Source organism: Netta rufina (assembly GCF_964035555.1).
Source record: "Netta rufina genome assembly, chromosome: 1".
Lineage (NCBI taxonomy): Eukaryota > Metazoa > Chordata > Aves > Anseriformes > Anatidae > Netta > Netta rufina.
The window spans coordinates 55,849,791-55,867,884 of record NC_140123.1 but is presented as its reverse complement, the minus strand read 5'-3'; the positions used below and the strand labels follow the sequence as shown (position 1 = coordinate 55,867,884).

The 18,094-nt window shown below is 41.7% G+C and overlaps 1 protein-coding gene across 5 annotated transcripts in view; it reads right to left on the bottom strand.

The window, feature by feature from the left end:
• CLYBL (citramalyl-CoA lyase) overlaps window positions 1-18,094 on the bottom strand; it is a 155,043-nt gene that overhangs the window by 72,469 nt on the left and 64,480 nt on the right. For all 5 annotated transcript variants that reach the window (XM_084305992.1, XM_084305993.1, XM_084305994.1 and 2 more), the window contains exon 2: window positions 2,174-2,363. In XM_084305992.1, coding sequence (XP_084162118.1) covers window positions 2,174-2,363 — 190 coding nt within the window. The remainder of the gene's footprint in view (window positions 1-2,173; window positions 2,364-18,094) is intronic.

The following is an 18,094-nucleotide window of genomic DNA, read 5'->3' as shown; positions in this document are numbered from 1 at the left end:
CTACAGTGTTTCCACCCAGTCCATTTCTCCTCAGGCTGACTACCAGGATATTATCATAAAACCCATCAAAGACCTTGCTAAAGTTAAGGTAGACATCCATTTCTCTCTAATACTCAAAGATGTTAAATCATTTATTCAGAGAAAGCAATTGGGTTTGTTAAGCCATTATTTGTTCCTGATCAGTCCATTCTGGCTATGGCCTTGGGCACTCTGAAATATCTTCCATGAAAACCAGTGCTATCACTTTCCCAGCCACGACTGTGAGGCTGATGGGCCTCTGGTTCCTCCTTCCTAACCTTTCTGAAGATGGCTGCAGCATTATTTGCCTTTCTCCAGGCACCAGGAACCTCCCCCAGTCACCATGGCCTTTCAAAGGTGAGAGACAGCAGCTTCAGGGTGACACGAGCCAGATCTCTCAGCAGCTTCCAGTGCGGCCTGTCTGGTCCCATGGACCATATTATTCAACTGGACACTGACTTCATCCTCCTCTACTGTGGCTCCTTCCCCAAACTTTGCTTTTTGGAAATGCCCTTTTAGCCTTGGGAGCAGACTGACAGTAAAGCCAAAGGTTTCATGGAGGAGTGGGTTCATACTACCCCAGTCTTTCTTCTCCTCTTCTCCTTTTTGCTACTTGACATAGTTGTGGTAGCCATTCTTGGTCAGGCCTCACCAGTTTAGATCTCAGCCAAGCTTTGACCTTCCTCCTTCTGTCCCTACGTGCCCATACAACACTTCTGTGTCGCTCGTTGGTAGCCTGCCTCCATTTCTACCTCCTGTCTGCTTCTTGTTTGCATTTAAGCTCAGTCAGGGGCTCATCTGTCATCTCCAGTTTGTATTACATAATTTTCTCCTAATTTTTTTGAAATCTTTTACCCAGTGGCACAACTCTCCTTCACTTCAACAGAGCTAGAATTTTAACACCCTTTACAAACTGCTACTATCAACTTTGTCACCTTGATCATAGAAATTTTGGTTTGCTGTCATCCTATGTAACAAATAGATGCTTCTGCTTTAAATGATTTTTTTATACAATTAAGCTGAACCTAAAAATGCAATATTTTAACACGCAATTGTGTCTTGTGTCATCTAACAGCAGCAGCCTCCCAGGTATGAACTAAACAATACTAATTCACTGTGACAGCAAATATAATTATAGTCTCCCACACAGAATTTTAGCAACTGGAAAATGTTTTCCAACTGTCTTCAACAGTATGCATGAACATTCAGCTATGCTATTTTCACTTTTCAGAACTAAAATAAATATACGAAAACCCCATAAACTTTTTCTTTCTGACATACATGTAAAGACCTGAAGGTTAACGAGAGCACTATTAAATAGAGTCCTTCTGGAAAGCATTAAATCCCCCCCAAAAAAACAGAAAACAATAAAATTTCATACACAGTTTTGAGATTACATGGGAAAATTTTCAAACCTATTTTCATAACTTCCTGGACAACACATTCATACTCAAACCCTAAACAGCACTTGCTGTTGTTTGAGGCACTGTAAAACGAACTGGAAAGCTTATAAATATGAAGATGATGTTATGGCCAACTGATGTTCCAGTTCAGAAATATTTTTCACTATGAAACATTCAAACCAGTTTCTGGTATACATGCTTTAAGATGTGAAACATTTTAAAAAGGAAATGGTTACTTTGAGATATTAAAAACAAAAATTGCTAGCAAGCATATCTGAACGCATATTTAGTTCTTTCTCTCTTTCAGAATTTAACATCAACAAAAACTTAGCACTGGTACATGTATACATCCATTTCTCACTCTGCTCTCTGACTGCTTTCTTGCGGCACCTTCAATCTAAAACGCCCTCCAAATGCTGGTGCACTTGGGTTCTAACTACTCCTTCCTTCAGAAACATCCCTACTGGCATTTCTTCTGAAAATCTCAACAAGTAAATCTTTCTAAACACCCACAGGCTCAAGCCCAAACCCATACTCTTTTGCTCACAATCTGAAGATGCTTTTGTTTCAACCACAAAATCCCAACTTGGTGACTGTGAACTAACTCCACAAAGCCTATCACTTTGACTTTACTTTGTGTATCTTAAGATTTATCTCTGTCTCTCTGGTTGCCACTTCCCCAAGGCAAAGGTGATGTTTTTCCACACATTCTGTTTAGCGCTGATTGTATTGCACAGATAATTTTTAATTACCTTTCTGTTCAGAGCCACGCCATCTTCACAGTCCAGCACCGCACAATCGACGTTTAGCGATGGGATTTTTCGTATCTTTTTTTCATCATCCGCAGGTACGTACAGCACAGCTCGCCTGGGAACATACTTGTGAGATGATGCTAAGTGGTAACTGAGCTTGGGAACACCAGCTGGCAGAGGAGAATTCAGCCTGTGAAGGATATGGTGAAATCAGACTCTTGACTACAATGCTTCAAGGAATAATTGACTATATTTTAAAAAGAGAAACTTTCCTACATTAATAGTGTCAGTTTGTTTTTATTTCTCAGGAAGATCTAAGGTAGGGAGATATCAGTATTTCAGTTAATTACAGTATAAAGCCCCCAAATGACTATGTTCAACAGAAGTTGCAAACTTTAACACCCAGAACTGAAGAAATGCCAGGTCTGAGATTATCCGTGTAGGCTTAATTACGCTGCCTGTTCTGTGCACTGTGACAAATACTAAATACAGAAAGGCTTTTGGTTTTTCTCCCCTTCTGTCACAACTCTTCTATAGGCTGGAGGCTATGCTGGGGAACAGATCAGGGCTGCTTTAGCAAGGAGGCTGCTATCTGCCACATGTGCTCCAGAAGCTAGATGGCATGCTGTGAATGAAGCAGGGGTGTTGGTTAAAACAAACACCGCTTTGCAAGGTTGGTTTTGCAACCTTAGCATTATTTCAACAACCGTATTTGCATGCAAATTTTAAATAAGCAAAATGGTTGGAGAGGGAAACAAGAGAACCGCCAGGAATGAAAACCCCACGTAATGTGCAACCTCACTAATCCCAATGTGTCCTCTGTGAAGCCTTCAGACCCACAGCACAGCCCTTGATTGACAGAGCTCCTGAGCTCACCAGCATCATCAGCAGGCTGTTGGCCATGGCAGCTTTTAGCATTTATAAATGCTTCATGCACTACACTTGGGTGCAAGTGTGAGGCCGTGGCACCACAGGGCTTGAGTGGGTTGCATCATTATGGTCTAGAGTCATCAGGTTTGCTGAGGTCTCCACCCTGCACTGGTGGCTCCTGGTGAGGGAGCAGCCAACCCACCTCAGATGCAGGGCTGATGGGCCGGGAGGCAGTGGGGCTGCCGGGGGAGGCTGCCCTCGAGTGCAGTAGGGAGCTAGCCTTGCTCCATAATTACAAGCACAGAGAAATAAATTACAGATGGTGCCATTGTGTTTCTTGGCCTTCCAAAAAAAGCCCTTGCCTGTTCCTGTTCCCACCCATTTCACGGTGTACCCCCCAGGCCTATTCTGCTGCATCAAAAACGAGGACAAAATAATACAATTTTCCTTCGTATCCAGAGCACAAGTCACTTCCACCACAAAATAATCCCACCACATAACACCATTACGCATTATCATGTATATTATTCAGCACTTTGAATAATGCAAAGCTTTTCTAGCACCGCACTGAATATGTCATTATCACATCATGTCAGGGACCCATGCATTCTCCCATGCCCCTCTTAATAATATTGCCCAAGTTGCTACATTTGGATGACACACGGCTACGTGCGCACATAGCTTTCCTTCACAGTGGGCACGACTAACCCTCTCTGACGCCTGGAAATGAGTTCAGTCAATCGAAATTGGAGCCAACGTGATGTGCTGCTGACAGACCACTTTGATACTTGCTTTTCTAAGCTAACCTCGCTGAAGCATCCGCTCTTCCCCTAGGCCTGGCACCCTGAAAGATGAGTATAGGTCTTGGGTTAAAAATTTGAAGGCATCTTTTATCACATTTTAACTCAGCAGAAAAGGACAACTATTCAACCATCTCCTGTGCCAGGTCCCTGCAATGTCCTGGGTGGACCCATTTTATGAGCCCACAAAAACCAAGCACCTTTGTAGTACGTCTGGTAATGCTTAATTCACCCTAAGCAATGGGGCAGCTTTGCTGTTAAAGAGAAACGATGCACTATTTATTACAAACAGCAGTGCTACCCTTGCTAATAAATCCTCATCTCCAACTGCAGCAGCTCCAAGACTTGGGCAGTGGAGGTCCTGACACTCAATACCAGGAGCCATGTGCTGAGTCTCTCCTAAGCAGCATCCTTGCCCCTCTCCCACAAAACACTTCACGTCCCCTGCCATGTATTGAAGTGGGGATGATAACACAACTTGAGGCAACTCAAGTGGCTGCTAGTTAAATCCACTTAATCCCATTTTCTTGTAGCAGTACTCTTTGGGAGAGCGAGGAGGAGGTGGAAGAGTGGTTTATCTCAAATGGAAAGAGGAGGGTCTTTCTTCAGTGTGACACAGAGGTCAGCAAAGAAGTCCACAGTCCTTCACTAAACATAGATGAGGGGACAAAAGTGATTAGTTTCCATTCTTTTTCTCTGATGGCTTCAACCCTGTAGTGCTGGAAGCACAAAGGAGCCAAAGAGCTCAGTCCATTAATAGTTAACTATGGCCTACAGACAAGCAGCCGCTGGAGCACTCTTACTGTCTGCCTCCCACCAACCCAAACTTGATGAAAGTGGCTGAAACCATCATCTCAGAGCACACCGAGGGGACATATCTCCTGTCACACACACATTTCCCAGGATTTCTCCAAGGGCTGTTGGAGAAGTTGGGCAGTTTCTCCTTCACTGCTGCAAGCCCCATGGAGGCCACTCTGCTCCGAGCACCATGCACAATGGCACAGAGCATCACGTAGGTGAAACCCTCAGTGTCCACAGAGCAGGTTCAGTCAGGTGTCACCTTTAAGGTCTGTGATCTTCTATTTAGATGGGGCAGCGGTGTGGCCTCCCCTCAAGAACTGGTAGATTTAATCCACGATGCTACCACCTGGTAACTGCTGGTATCTCCTTCTCAGCTTTGCAGCCCCATGGGCCCAAAATTCAGGATTCTCAGGACACAGATTATTATAAAAATATGTCAATTTGTCAAATTATTAGTCTTATGAAACATTTTAGCAAAGAAGTACTAATTTTTTCAAGAGGTGTGACCAAAAATGAAGAATACAGGAGGAATTGCTGTCAGCTGCCCAACACAGCATCTTCTCCTTTTGAAACAAAGAGCTCTAGAAATGCGAGTGTAAAACGAGGCTCTTCATCAAGGATACCTAGGTGTGGCTGCAACAAACATTTTCAGGTGCTATTATTTTCCCAAATATTATTTTAAAACCCTGTTCTCACTGCGCATTTTCCTTGCCTAGTCATATCTTGTGGTCTACAATGAATGAATTGTGGAGTAAGAAGCCCATTTTATTTATTAAGAAGTCCATTTGCCCATGGACCTTTTGGAAACTGAGAGTGGCAAAACTCAGCATACTAACAGTTAGCTATTCTGGTAGCAAACACTATCAGGATTATTCTGACTTCTTCTTTTATTTTGAAAGAGTTATTTTGAAAGAGTGAAAACATCCCCAGTGTGGTTACTATTTTTTTTTTTTTTTTTTTTGGGGGGGGAGTGTTAGGGAACAGCACTGCAATCTCAGTTATATCATTAACCCCATGCTGTAAAGAGGAAGAAAATCTTGCATATGTTTCCTGACTGCAAGTATTTTAATGATTCAAACTAGCTTGACTGTGCCTAAAACTAAACACATGGACATAAGCCAAGTGAATTTGCTAAGACAACGTTTCTTCCTTTAAGCACTGCACGTTAAAATGAGGACTAGGCTATTGGGTAATGCTCATTAAATTGTTTTACTGCAGCTTCTCATTCACAGCATCCAGCAGCATGCCGAATGTTTGTGGGCCTTGGAACTGAAAGTAAATTTCTTCAGCAAACAGAGCACTCTACTAAAGTCTTCATCAAATATGTAAAAGTCGCTAGCAAATTAAAGTTACTTTCGATCCTCTGAGAACAGTTTCACCTAAGAGCAAACAGCTCATCCTCAGGAAGGAGAAAACAAAACTGTTCCGATCCCTAAGAGGCGCTGCACTTTGCAATGGCAGCCCTACAGCGGGACAGCAACCAGTGAAACTACTGAAAATTACAGAGATTTCCCTGATGCATACTGCATTTTCATATTCCAGCATTGCTCGTGCTCACACATTTACTGAACTGTATGCACCTGTGCCGTCTCGTTGGAGCCAGCAACCTATAGCTCAGGAAGTAAAGTGCTCCCATCAGTTATTTTCAGGATCAGCACTTTAACTTGAGCCTCTGCTCTATGTTTGTTTGCTAGATCGAGTCATCCTAGAAGAGACCCTACACCATCACGTGCCCAACACATGGAAAAATATCCATCACTTGATAGGCCAAATCTCTACTTCTAAAACCCTTGGCACAGTGTTGCCAAAAAGTTTCTAAAGATCGTACTTAGGCATTTGAACGAAAACCATGAAAAAAGCAGGAAAATTTCCACACTGTGCATTTTTGAGCTGTAACTGGTAAATAACCGCAATCCCAGATATCCAGCAGGGTAGGGTGGCAGAAGGACAGAAGTGACCCAAGATCTAAGACCCCACTGAACACAACACAGCTAACATTTCAAAATCTCCTCCGAGCTAATTGTCTGATGTGTGAAAAAATAAAAATAAAAATAAGAAATTAAATATAACGGCTTTACTATGTCTGATTTACTAGGGAGTAGCTCCCAAACACGCACAAATAATTGACCAAAGACAAAGGCAAGTTGCGGGGAAATTACAAAGCACCCCAATTTGCATAGTAATTCTTTCTAATTAAGGAAAGAAGCTAGAAGTTGTTTGTTATAAACATCAGCAGGCCTTGTGCAAATACGACCAGCTCACAACCGAGCTAAGCATTCGTCAAATCAAAGCGACTTTCCCGAGAGTTTTATTGGTACAGCTGCAGCGCATGCATTTTATCACACATGCTAATAATCCTGGTTATGGCACTAACATTTTAATCATTTGTTCTGTGGGCTTGTTTCTCAAACAATTAGCACTAATGAATGGCCAAAATACCTCGGATCATATATGTCTAATTGCAGTCAAGAGCAGTTATTGTCTGCATGTACATTTCAATTCACCTCTGGGGATAATGTTTGTTAATTGTATTTCTTTATATAGCAAGTGAAAAAAGGCTGTTCACTCCAAAAGGGACTAAGTGTTCTCTTCTTTCCCTTTGTTCCCACAAGAAGCTAAAGTCACTTCAAGAGGCACTTAATCCCATCATCCATGGTTACAATTGCCTTACAGCATCAATCAAAAAGAATCTGAAGTAAAATGATGCAGCTATATTGTGTAATTAAAAGCAATTCAGGTAGTTATTGCTTGGGGCATTTTCCAGGTCCAAATACTTCAAATGGCACCGCGGGGATTCTAAATACTGTAGTGTTTTAAATTTGGTCAACGACAATATCTCACAGAGAAAGGGGAGGAATATGCAAAAAAAAAATCTCCTAGTGTGTATTGTAAAGCAGAAGAAAAGAGGAGGAACAGCTAACGTTTGAAGTGACAAAATCTACAAGTCTCCATATAAAAGGGAAATAAAAATATCAAGAAGAGAGAAAAGGGGAGGAAAAAGAAAAGGACCGCACTTTTAAAGAAAAACAAATTCCCCGCAATTGTTGAAAAGTTAACATGTGAAAAAATGCTAACGTTTTCTCGGGCGGAAAACAAAAGATGGTTTCACCAGCTTTGCGGCCAGAATACGGGGCTCCGAAAGCCTGGCGCTTTCCTAGGGGAAAGAAATTCAAGGTAAACTGGTAAGTTTTGCTTTTTTTGGAAAAAAAAAAAAAAAAAGGCTTATGTTAAAAGAGAAGACATATGATATTTACTTCTGAATAAAGCCAGAACTTCGCTAAGGTGCTTTACCCAACAACTGCTACTAGCAGTGATCCAATTATGCTAAAATAAAAACTGCGGCTTTTCAACATATCAAATGCTCTGCTTTACATTTTGATTTCTTCCTTTGTTCCCAAACCACTGAGGTCATTTCCCTGATGCTCCAAAGAAAAGAAAAAAAAATAAATAAAAAAATTGAGAAATCCTTCAAATCTAAAAATCCACTTTCTCCCTCCTTAGCGGCAAGGCAGCAGCCCCTTGCTCCGGCAAACAGGGGCGAGCAGGTCTCGTGGTTTAGGGCTTTTGAAAAGCAGCTTTGCTGATGAGTCAAAGCGCCTTGAAAGAGGCATTGTCTGCTTTTAAAGTCCCCAACAAGGCCGATATGATCTCACAGCGATGTACCGCCGAGATTAATGCCCTTGAAGCTGATGGAGTTATACAGGTGTGAGATGCCAGGAGCCACGACGGGAGCAGGATCCTCTCTCTCAGCTCTCCAGAAGGAGAAAAAAATAAACCTGGTCATTTGCACAAAGTCATGAGGGATCCAGTGATGGGGAAGGGGGGCAGAGAAGTGCTGAGAAACCCTCAGCAAAGGACAAGTCGTACCCTCTGCAATGCGTGCTCCAGCTCTCCGAAGGGGCCGACTGGGTCGGGGAGCAGCTGCTGCAGGAGAGCCCAGAGCAGGCAGAGGTGCAGAGGGGGATTGCCAAGGACCCTGGGCCAGCGCTTGCTCCAGCTGGCAGGACACAGCTTTATACCCCAAAAACAGAGATAAATAACACAGGGAAGGAGAACCCCACTGATAAAAAAAAAGAACACAACTGTGACATGGAGAAGAGTCAGTAGAGGAAAGCAGTGCAGTGCTTAAACATTGAGTATCACAGCAAAAGTTGCTGGCGAGTTGTTTTAGGGAAACGTGTGTCTTCAGCTGCTACTTATAATTTTTCCTATCTCCAGTAAACCAATGTAAGCCCTGTAACTGGAAACCAGAGCCTTTCTGGGGCACAGATCGAGAGCAAACCAGTAACTTACTGACAAAGGCTTAAAATCACGGACCCCTAAGCCATAAAATGATGAAAGGCTATCACAGGTTAAATAGTTAACCAAACTTTCTCCTCCCACCAGCACTAAACGTAAAAAAAAAAAATAAAAAAAAATGACCTTTTATTTACCCCACCGTGTTCTTTCAACCACGTTTGACCCCGTTGTTTTGGTTCACTCAGAGCTCCACCATGGCTTGAATTGCTGTGACTGGAGATGGGGCTTTTCTTCTCAGTTCAGAATGGCCAAATTGGGGGGGGGGGGGGAGGATGGGGAGGACCTTTATCGGCTTCTCCGATTACTAGTGTCTGGCATTTTCACAGCAGCAAACATAGTTTGGGCTTCAGGAAGATGCGAGTGTGACTGTTCTTCGATTTAATAGGGGAATTAAAAAAAAAAAGAGATTTAAATAATGGGCCAGGGCCACGAGGGCTGCTTGCTCCTCATGGCAACAGGCTGCTGATAGCAGAAAGCCCGTCTGTGCCTGCATGCGTTTGCCATCACCCAAGGTTAATTGGTGTCCTGTCTTGGGGAGCTCAAATGCACGTGATGATGCCCCGTGCACAGCCTGCTCCCTCCTCACGGCGCGGTGGCCTCGGGGCGGCCTGTCACACCAACATGGCACAGCTGGGCCGTGCCGCCGGCCCCGCTTCGACTGGGCATCAGATCTGGGCATCATCAGCCAAGTTCCCAGCCCCAGGGGACACCTAACGCTGTCCTTGCAGACCCAAACCTCGGACAGGCCATGGAAAAATTCTGTGTTTGTCCGCGACACATTCACCAGGCCTCGCTCACCGAAGGAAGGTGTAACCAAGATAACAATTCACTTCCCTGTTTTCCTACAGATAGCGACATTTTGAAGTTTTAATTTCTTTAGGTACACTTTAAAAGGTTTCATATATTTAATTAATGTTATTTCTCTCTCTTTTTTTTTTTTTTTACTCACATTTTTAGTAAACGACAACACTCTAAAGAGATTTTCAAAAATTTCGTTTAGCCATATGACGTCCTGACAGAATCTCTTGTATTACATTTTTTTAACAGAGTTGCAACTAGCAGCTGCAAAATAAAATTACAGCAATTCTTAAATAACAAAAAGATCCCACAATAAAACCGACGATTCAGTACCATATCAAGAGGCTCAGAAAAGACTGCACATAAAATTGCTCTTTTGAAGATGTGCGTTGCAAAGTAAAAAGAGATTACTTTGGATGCATGGCGTTGATTTATGATTTGTTTTGGTTTATCTCTGGTGTGTACAAACCAAAGTGCACCAAGTACGCTCAGGGCTGTGCAACATCAAGGAAAAAACACAGATTTTGAGGTTGAGCATTCTCCAGTTTAGGAGGATCACCAATAAGCTGTAAGAGCGCACACGAAGTAGAATTTTGCCTTAGGAAGTAAATACAAAAAAAGTGCAAATCAATAATGGTGGCACTTTTATATGAATCAGGTAACCACTGAAGAAAGGTTGAATTTTGAGGAGGTGCTCACTTTGGACAGTCACCACCAAAACACTTTTGCTTCTAAGGGAAACAATTTGAACTCTCCACTCCAGCCCATCCTGGGCCACTTTTTTTGTCACCAGTTCTGTCACAACGCTTCCACATGCACATGTTGTGCACCCAGCCACGTCCCTGTACACACACAAATTGATACAAACATTTGGACAGAATTCGTTTCTCCCTGGATATGCTTCTCCCCACTTTTCTCCACTGTTCCCCTCTCTTCCCCCGTGCCGCCGCTGACCCAACCGTGTGTACGTGTGGAAAGAGCTGCGCGGCCAAGAGCAAGATCAGGATTCAAGAATTAAGTGCTAATTACTCTGATTACTGTCTGAGGCCCAAACAGCTAAAGCTTCTGAACAGTAAAGGACTTGCTAACGAATTCCATGTAAAATAAGAAATATGTGCTTGACAAAATCAACCTCAACGAAGCCCAGCTCCTGCCTGGTGAGTGATGGTGCAGCTGCTCGCACCAAAGCCTGGGCAGGTCAGAAATGCATATATGCGGTGTGAGATACAAGGAAGATCAGACCAGCCCTAAAATTAGTTCTGATTCATGATGTACTTACGGTAAAACTACACTGAAGATGTGCCTGATATTATTTAAATGAAGCAAAGGAGTAGAGAAAAATGAGTACCGATATACTGGTGCAGAGGAAGCCATGGGAAGGAAGAAAATTTCCCCTCGCTTGGTGTCTTTCAGGATTTCTGATGTTTTATTACCAGTTTTATTCTAATTTCTGTTGTGGTGGGGAGATTTTGCAAAATGAGGTTTCCTTTGTACTTCTGAGAATTTTTTGCTAAATGGGCCATATTTTATGTTGGCTTGCAATTTACGGCATTCCACACTTGCCAAACACCAACAGCTCAGTGATTCCTGTACAGTTACTTAGAAGGGTATGCAAATTACGCTACTAAATAAAGCGCAGACATTTTTACTACTTAGGGAAAACAAAACAATATTGCGGTCTTCTCTGCACTTTGGGATCGCTCCTGAAAACCTGCTCAAGCATGTGCTTCACCCAGAGAAATCAAAAGGACTAGGCAAACACCTACAATTAACCATGTGCTTAAGTGCCTGCAGGACTGGGGATTAATTCTGAAACTCTTCCATTTCCCTGTGTTCTTAGGCTACACGTAGACCAGCCTCATAATTTCTTTTTTCTGTTTTTTCTTTTTTCTTTTTTTTTTTTGGCTCAGAGACTTTGCAAAATTGAGACTTGCACATGCAATCCAGCTGGTGAACATCTTTTTAACAACATAAAGGAACTTGTTTTCAAATGGGGAAATAAACTGCATATTATTTTCAGAGTACGATGAGAAGCAAAAGTATGATCTATGTTTAGCCAAGCATTTCAGATTGAAGAACTATTTTCTATTAAAGTGAACTTATTTAGTGTGATTCTGTGCCAAACAGCTGAGCAGTGAAGAAAAATTCCGCAAGCAATTAGTAAATATGAAATTGCTGAAGAACAGTCTGTGTAACCATAAATCTAAAATACATCGCAATTACATCCAAAAGAAAAAGTCAATTACATCAAAGCTGGTGTAGTATGACAGGAGAAAGAACGAACACACACTGCTGTTAGTTCAACAGCAAATGTGGCTATACTAATTGGAAAACAATCCCTGCCTGCTTTTGGATATCAGTGTGGTGCAAATTTTAAAATATTTCCAAAACAGACGATAAAGAAGAACACCTGCAAATATTGCGGTGTTCCAGGCAATACTTTAGAAATGTCTACAGGCAGAAATACTACACTGCAGTACGGCGCAGGATGGCACAAACAAGCATCTGTGTTTATTTTTTAACTAGTCAGATTTATAAGAGCAATGAAATCCCTACATAAGCATTTTATATTGACCTGATATGGACTTACTGTTTTAACCAGCTTTTTAACTAACTCCACAAGTTAATAAAGGCAACTACATGAATCCTTACGGCCTATACATTAAGATAAGAAAAACATTCATTAAGCAATATCCAGACTGTTTTAATTACAGAAATATCACTCTTATTTGTAGTATAATGTTCGTTAAGTACAGTATAACATTTTCTTAAAATGCCCCAGAGGCAGTTAAACTCTTGATTAGCTATAAAAAAAAAAAATCTCGCTTAACTTCAATCACGGGAGTTAATGTCTACTGCAATGAAATTCCAGTACTTTTAATCATACAAAAATGTCATATGTAAATCTTATTAACCATGAAAACATTATATAAGATCAAATGAATTTTCTATGCCTCTATCACTATTAAATTTAAAAAAAATGTGGGAATCTTTCTATGACAGTTATGGTAGCAATAATAAGCCCAACCCTATTGCCTTTGAGAATGAAACCAGCTGAAAAACAGATCCTATTTTATTAATTTCAAAAGATAGAAGGGGTGGCCCAAAAATTCTGACTTCCAGGTTTTCATGCCTTTAACTATGTCCCTGTTCAATTACCTAAAATTAAAACGTACAAAATTAGTAGCAGCAGTGGGACAAAGCACCCTTTCAGAGACCGCAAAACTTCTTCAATCTCCAGTAAATAAACGCCTGGCAAAGCCTTATTATCCAATGTCTTGTTCTTCTGTGTATGTTTGTACACTACAAGAATTAAAATCGTTACTGTTTTTGTACAGATTACAATGAAAAGTCAACACCTACATTTTCTTCAGTATTTATCCCACATCTGCCCATTAATCCGTATGCCTCTTGAAAAATCCATTCATTCTTTATTTGCTAACAACATCAAGAATTGAAAAAATCAAGAACAAAGTGATGTCACATTGTGAGACTGCGTTAAAAAACCCAACACCTTTAAAATGCACGATGAAGTATTATTTTCTGGTTCTTCTGTCCTTAGCTTTGTATTTTCAAGGTTTTCATTACCAAAGTCAAAGCCAGCTATTTTCTTTAAAAGTTAAAATAAATAAATAAATAAATAAATAAATAAATAAATAAATAAAGCAAGCTGGCATTTTAGGAAGTTGGGCTTGCAGGAAATATCAGGAAACTAATGATGAAAAAGTTGACTGTCATCAATTTAACTTGATCTTCCCCGTAGCCAGCTGAAGGATGTTTTATTACATGGAAATAGGTACAACAACCCCTAACTCAGAAGCACCCCTCCAAAGCTGTCTCCTTGGTAAGGTCAGGACACTGGAGATACTAAATTTAGTGCCCACCAGTCTCTTTGGGCTCAGTCCCCTCCAGCCACTGAGCCTTCTTTCGCAATGGCAAGGTTTTGCAGAGAGAGCACCAATGCCACCCAGAAAGGGACGAAGCCCCCTCACTCTACTGAGCTGGGGGGTTGGATCCTGCTGTCCCAAGGGATGTGTATTTGGGGTGTGTGCTCAGAGCCCTAGGTTCACCCTCTACAGGGGGATTCAGCCATAACCCCCTCCCCACCACATGTGGGTCACCAAGGGCCTTGGAGATGACTACACTGGCATGAGATGGTGGCATGAGATGGACCCACTGGGGGCTGCTCACAGCAGGGAACTGGTCTGAAATAACACTTTGGTCATATCATCACGGCCTGTCTTACCAAGGATGAACGTTGCTGTGTAGACAAGCTCAAAGGCTGTAAAAGTGCCAGACCTAACAGGGTGGATAACATGAATGTGCGAGGGAGGAAATAGGGACCAAAAAATTAAATGCAGAAAGAAGCCTGCTCTAGAAAAAAAAAAAATATATATATATATATATATATATATACATATATATTTCTAAGCTACTTTTATTTAATTATCTCAAAACATTTTCACAGAACTCTTCAGATAAGCTTTGCCACACCTTGGGAGACTTAAACCGGCCATAAAACCATGACCCCAGCCCCCACTGCAGATCCCCCACATGGAAGCCCCATCCCATCTGATGGTCAGTCAGTCGCTGGCCACAGGCCGGAGTTTAACAAATGATCATCATCAAGAGCAGAAGAGAGATGGGGTGAAAATCAAGTTTTCTGCAGAGCACTGTGGTTTTATTTTCACAAAAGAGAAGTCCAGGGAGAAGCTAGAAGCCCCTGCTGGGGCACTGGAAGCACCTGGTGGGCCTGGCTCTGTGTGAGTGCAAATGCAAGCACTGACATTATGGCTTCTTATCTGTATTTCACAGGTGACATTGTTTGTGAGGCCGCGGTTGCCACAGCATATATTTACAGGGGTCACTGAATGCACGAAAAAGCCAGCTGAAACTTTGGCAACACTCGGGAGTCAAAGCTGCTCTCCTCCCTGATGGCCTTGCTTCACCAGATGACCCTACAAAACACTGTGGCTTCATTCTGTGTGGATTCCCTACACATTACACACCACTATCATCAGCCCCCCTGTCTTAACCCCAAACTTCAGAGAACAGCCCTGTCCCAGGCTGCTGGCTGTCGGAGGCAGAGCAGGGCCTGGCTGCAAGGGAAGGGATGGGATGGAAAGGCAAAGGGGTCACCACCACAGCAGCTAGGATTTTGCTTCCTGAATTCATGACACAGGCTGATCAGTACTTATTTAGTAATAAGCAAAGAAGAAAACCATACTGCCTGCCTTGCAGCCTGCACAAATAAAGGAAATTGCTTTTGGTTCCTAACGTTGATATATAATGGAGAAACAAAAGTCCTGGATTAGATGGAAATAAAGCCTATAAGGAGAAACTGGATTAGGCCTACTTGCATTTAATAGTTTTTATGATGTTTTAAATGAGCAGCTCTGTTCCTCTAAGTAATATAGCACTGAACATCTGTATAAAAACTGAACAACATACAGACTCTTTGAACTCACTGATATATAACCTCATGGAAAAACTCCCCGTGAAAACATGTAGGGGCATCACGGTGTTTTCCTTTAGAGGTCCTCTTTAATGACCTCTGTCATGAATACAGCTCAGTCTTACGGAAATTAGATAATTATGTAACATATGCCTTCTATCCTGTACTGGAAAAAAAGGAAAAACTATTCCATTCCCAAATCTGTCAGCTTTTTTTGATTGGGTATCATCTGAGATATACTTTACTACAAACGTTTTTATATCGCAATTATATTGATATACAGTTTAATTCTGCAGATCACATCAGTTATCTGTAGTAATATTAAGAAACAAAGGAGGCAGAAAACAGTCCTACAGGTACTGAAATGTGCTGTGGATCACATTGAAATATTCTTGCTGAATAGGCTCTCAAAATTGATATTATATATATGCAATTTGGACTCTTTGAAACACCAGTTTTAGTCTCACATCACCCCTTGTTTGTCATCATCTGTTTCCTTGCTGATAGGAGGATTGTCACGGAGTTTCAATTTTTATCTTCCTGAATAACATTTTAGTAGCACTAATGTCTCAGTAACAGCAAGGTTTGTTGTCAGAGATTAGCATCTGATGCACTGCAAAAAAAATTGTGGCGTATCCACTCACTTCTACAGAACACTTCCAGAAAGCAAAGTATTTCCTCCTTTTGGGGTCACTTGAGTTTAAAGGAGAAAATGCAAAATAACAATCTCAGTTGCTCTGGGTGCAAGAAAAAAAAAAAAAACAAAAAACAAAAAACAAAAAACAACACGCTACTTCTTAAGAGTCTTTTTAAAAAAGTATAAAGATGTAATTAACAATAAACCTAGAAACTGCATTCCTGACAATATGAGAAAGTGGAAAGACAGTATGATATCCAGTCTTAAAGATAAGGTTGTCTTTGGCTTGTAACCACGACAGTCAGCGTGAATATTTATTTACATGTGTGCATGCCTATGCTTATATATATGTGTGCCTGTATATATATATATATATATATATATACACACACATATATACACATATACAATTTACTTATTTATGCACATATAAACCTGCACATAAATACACACACACATATATATACCAAATATGACACAGTAGAACAGTAGCAAGTATCAATGGAAAGTGGCAAAAAGAATTCATCTTCCATAAAGCGAAGACATAATAAAAGTGATCTTCCACAGATTTTAGCCTCAAATACTCCTCACACTTTGCTGGAATAAGCTGCTTTCCCCCGCATCTCAGGCGATGTCATTAGTCTGGGAATTCTCCAAGGAAATATTCAGTCCCACCAGGCCCCCACGCCCTAGGTGGAAGGCTGTCCCACCACTAGTTACTGATGGCAATAGCTTGTTTTCACCGTGCTTCTGCACACTGTGCATCCACACGCTGCAGGCATCCCACCTACCTTGCAAATACAGGTGTGGCCCTGCAGATCTACAGCTGCTGTGGGCTGAGGACGTGTATCAATCAGCTGAAGCAGCTCTGCCCTTAGTGTTGCTGCTTTCCATCTCTGCAAAATCCCCGCCAGAAGAAAGCAAGCAACCAGGTACTTCAAACGTGACCCTTTTTCATTTCCACCTCTCAGAGCTCAATGTTTTCAGACATAAAAAAGTAAGATGACCTCATATCCTCCCTTGTCCCTGCTCATATCCTTTTGGCAGGCACGGAAGAAATTCAGGGGCTGTTATAGGTGGGAAGAAAGATAACTTTTTGGCTAAAATAGCCAGATGATGGTGCTTGGGCCAAGGGAATGGGGAATTTTTGCTGGCTAAGCTCATGCTCAATGTTTGGGAAGCCCTGCTGGCAAGCTGTCCCACTCCCCATGGCGTTGGCATCTCCCTGTCCACCAGACAGAGTACTCTGTGGGACACCAAACCAGACCTGAGTCCCCTGAAGAAACAGCGAGGAGAGGCAGGGCCCTGGGAAGACTTCCACAGGAAGGTCTCACATACCCCTCTGAGTTACCTGAACCTGAAGAGATACGCATTTAGTGTGTGTTGTGTAGCTGAAAGGTAATTACCACCACTGCTGGTGCTAGTGCTGTATTTAAACCATTTATTTCACTACCTCCTACAGCCATTACTTCCTCAGAAGTAATATATGGCTATGTCTTTGGGTCTTTTAAAGATATGTTGCCTCTGTTCCTGCCCAAGGCAGTCATAATGTAAAGTGTTATTCCACCATGATAAGAGTCATGCTTGCTAACTTGAGTGTTTCAAGGATGCTGTTAGGTTTTGATCCACAAAAAGGATATTATAAATACTAGTTGTTAAATTTTATGCATTTATAGATGCACTAGTCTTAAAATATTCTGTTTTATTATTTTACAACCCCTGCAAAAATGCCATTTATTCAAAAAAAAAAAAAAAAAAAAAGTTAACAGAAGACAGGTTCTACACCAGGATGGACTGAATCATGAAGAGTGAAGATACGAGAGTATGTTGATTACTCTGTGGTTCAACTACACATGCGTATGTCCTGATTCAAAATATAATCTGCCTACTGTATACACTCTTCCTATTGCTTGCAAGCCAGCACCCAACAAACCAATGTTTAGTCCAGCACTAGGAGTATTAGGGCAGCTTTGGATGCAGGGAGGATGAAGGGCTTTTGTAAGACTGTCCATGTTTGAGGACTGGTAAGGAAGAAGATTAAAAAGCATCTACATGCTTTATTCTCTAAAAAGAGGATAAAAGGGCAATCAGAGGCTGCAGGAAGCTAGGTTTGGCAGAGGGCTGAGGTGAGGAAAACCTGGGATCTAAGTGGTGTAGACACAAAACCTGAATTTGGCAACATGCAGCAGGCAGCTCTAGAAGCGAGGCAAAGCAAGAGAGGTGACTCTGGAGAGCCAAACTCTGGCCCAAACAGTAAGGAG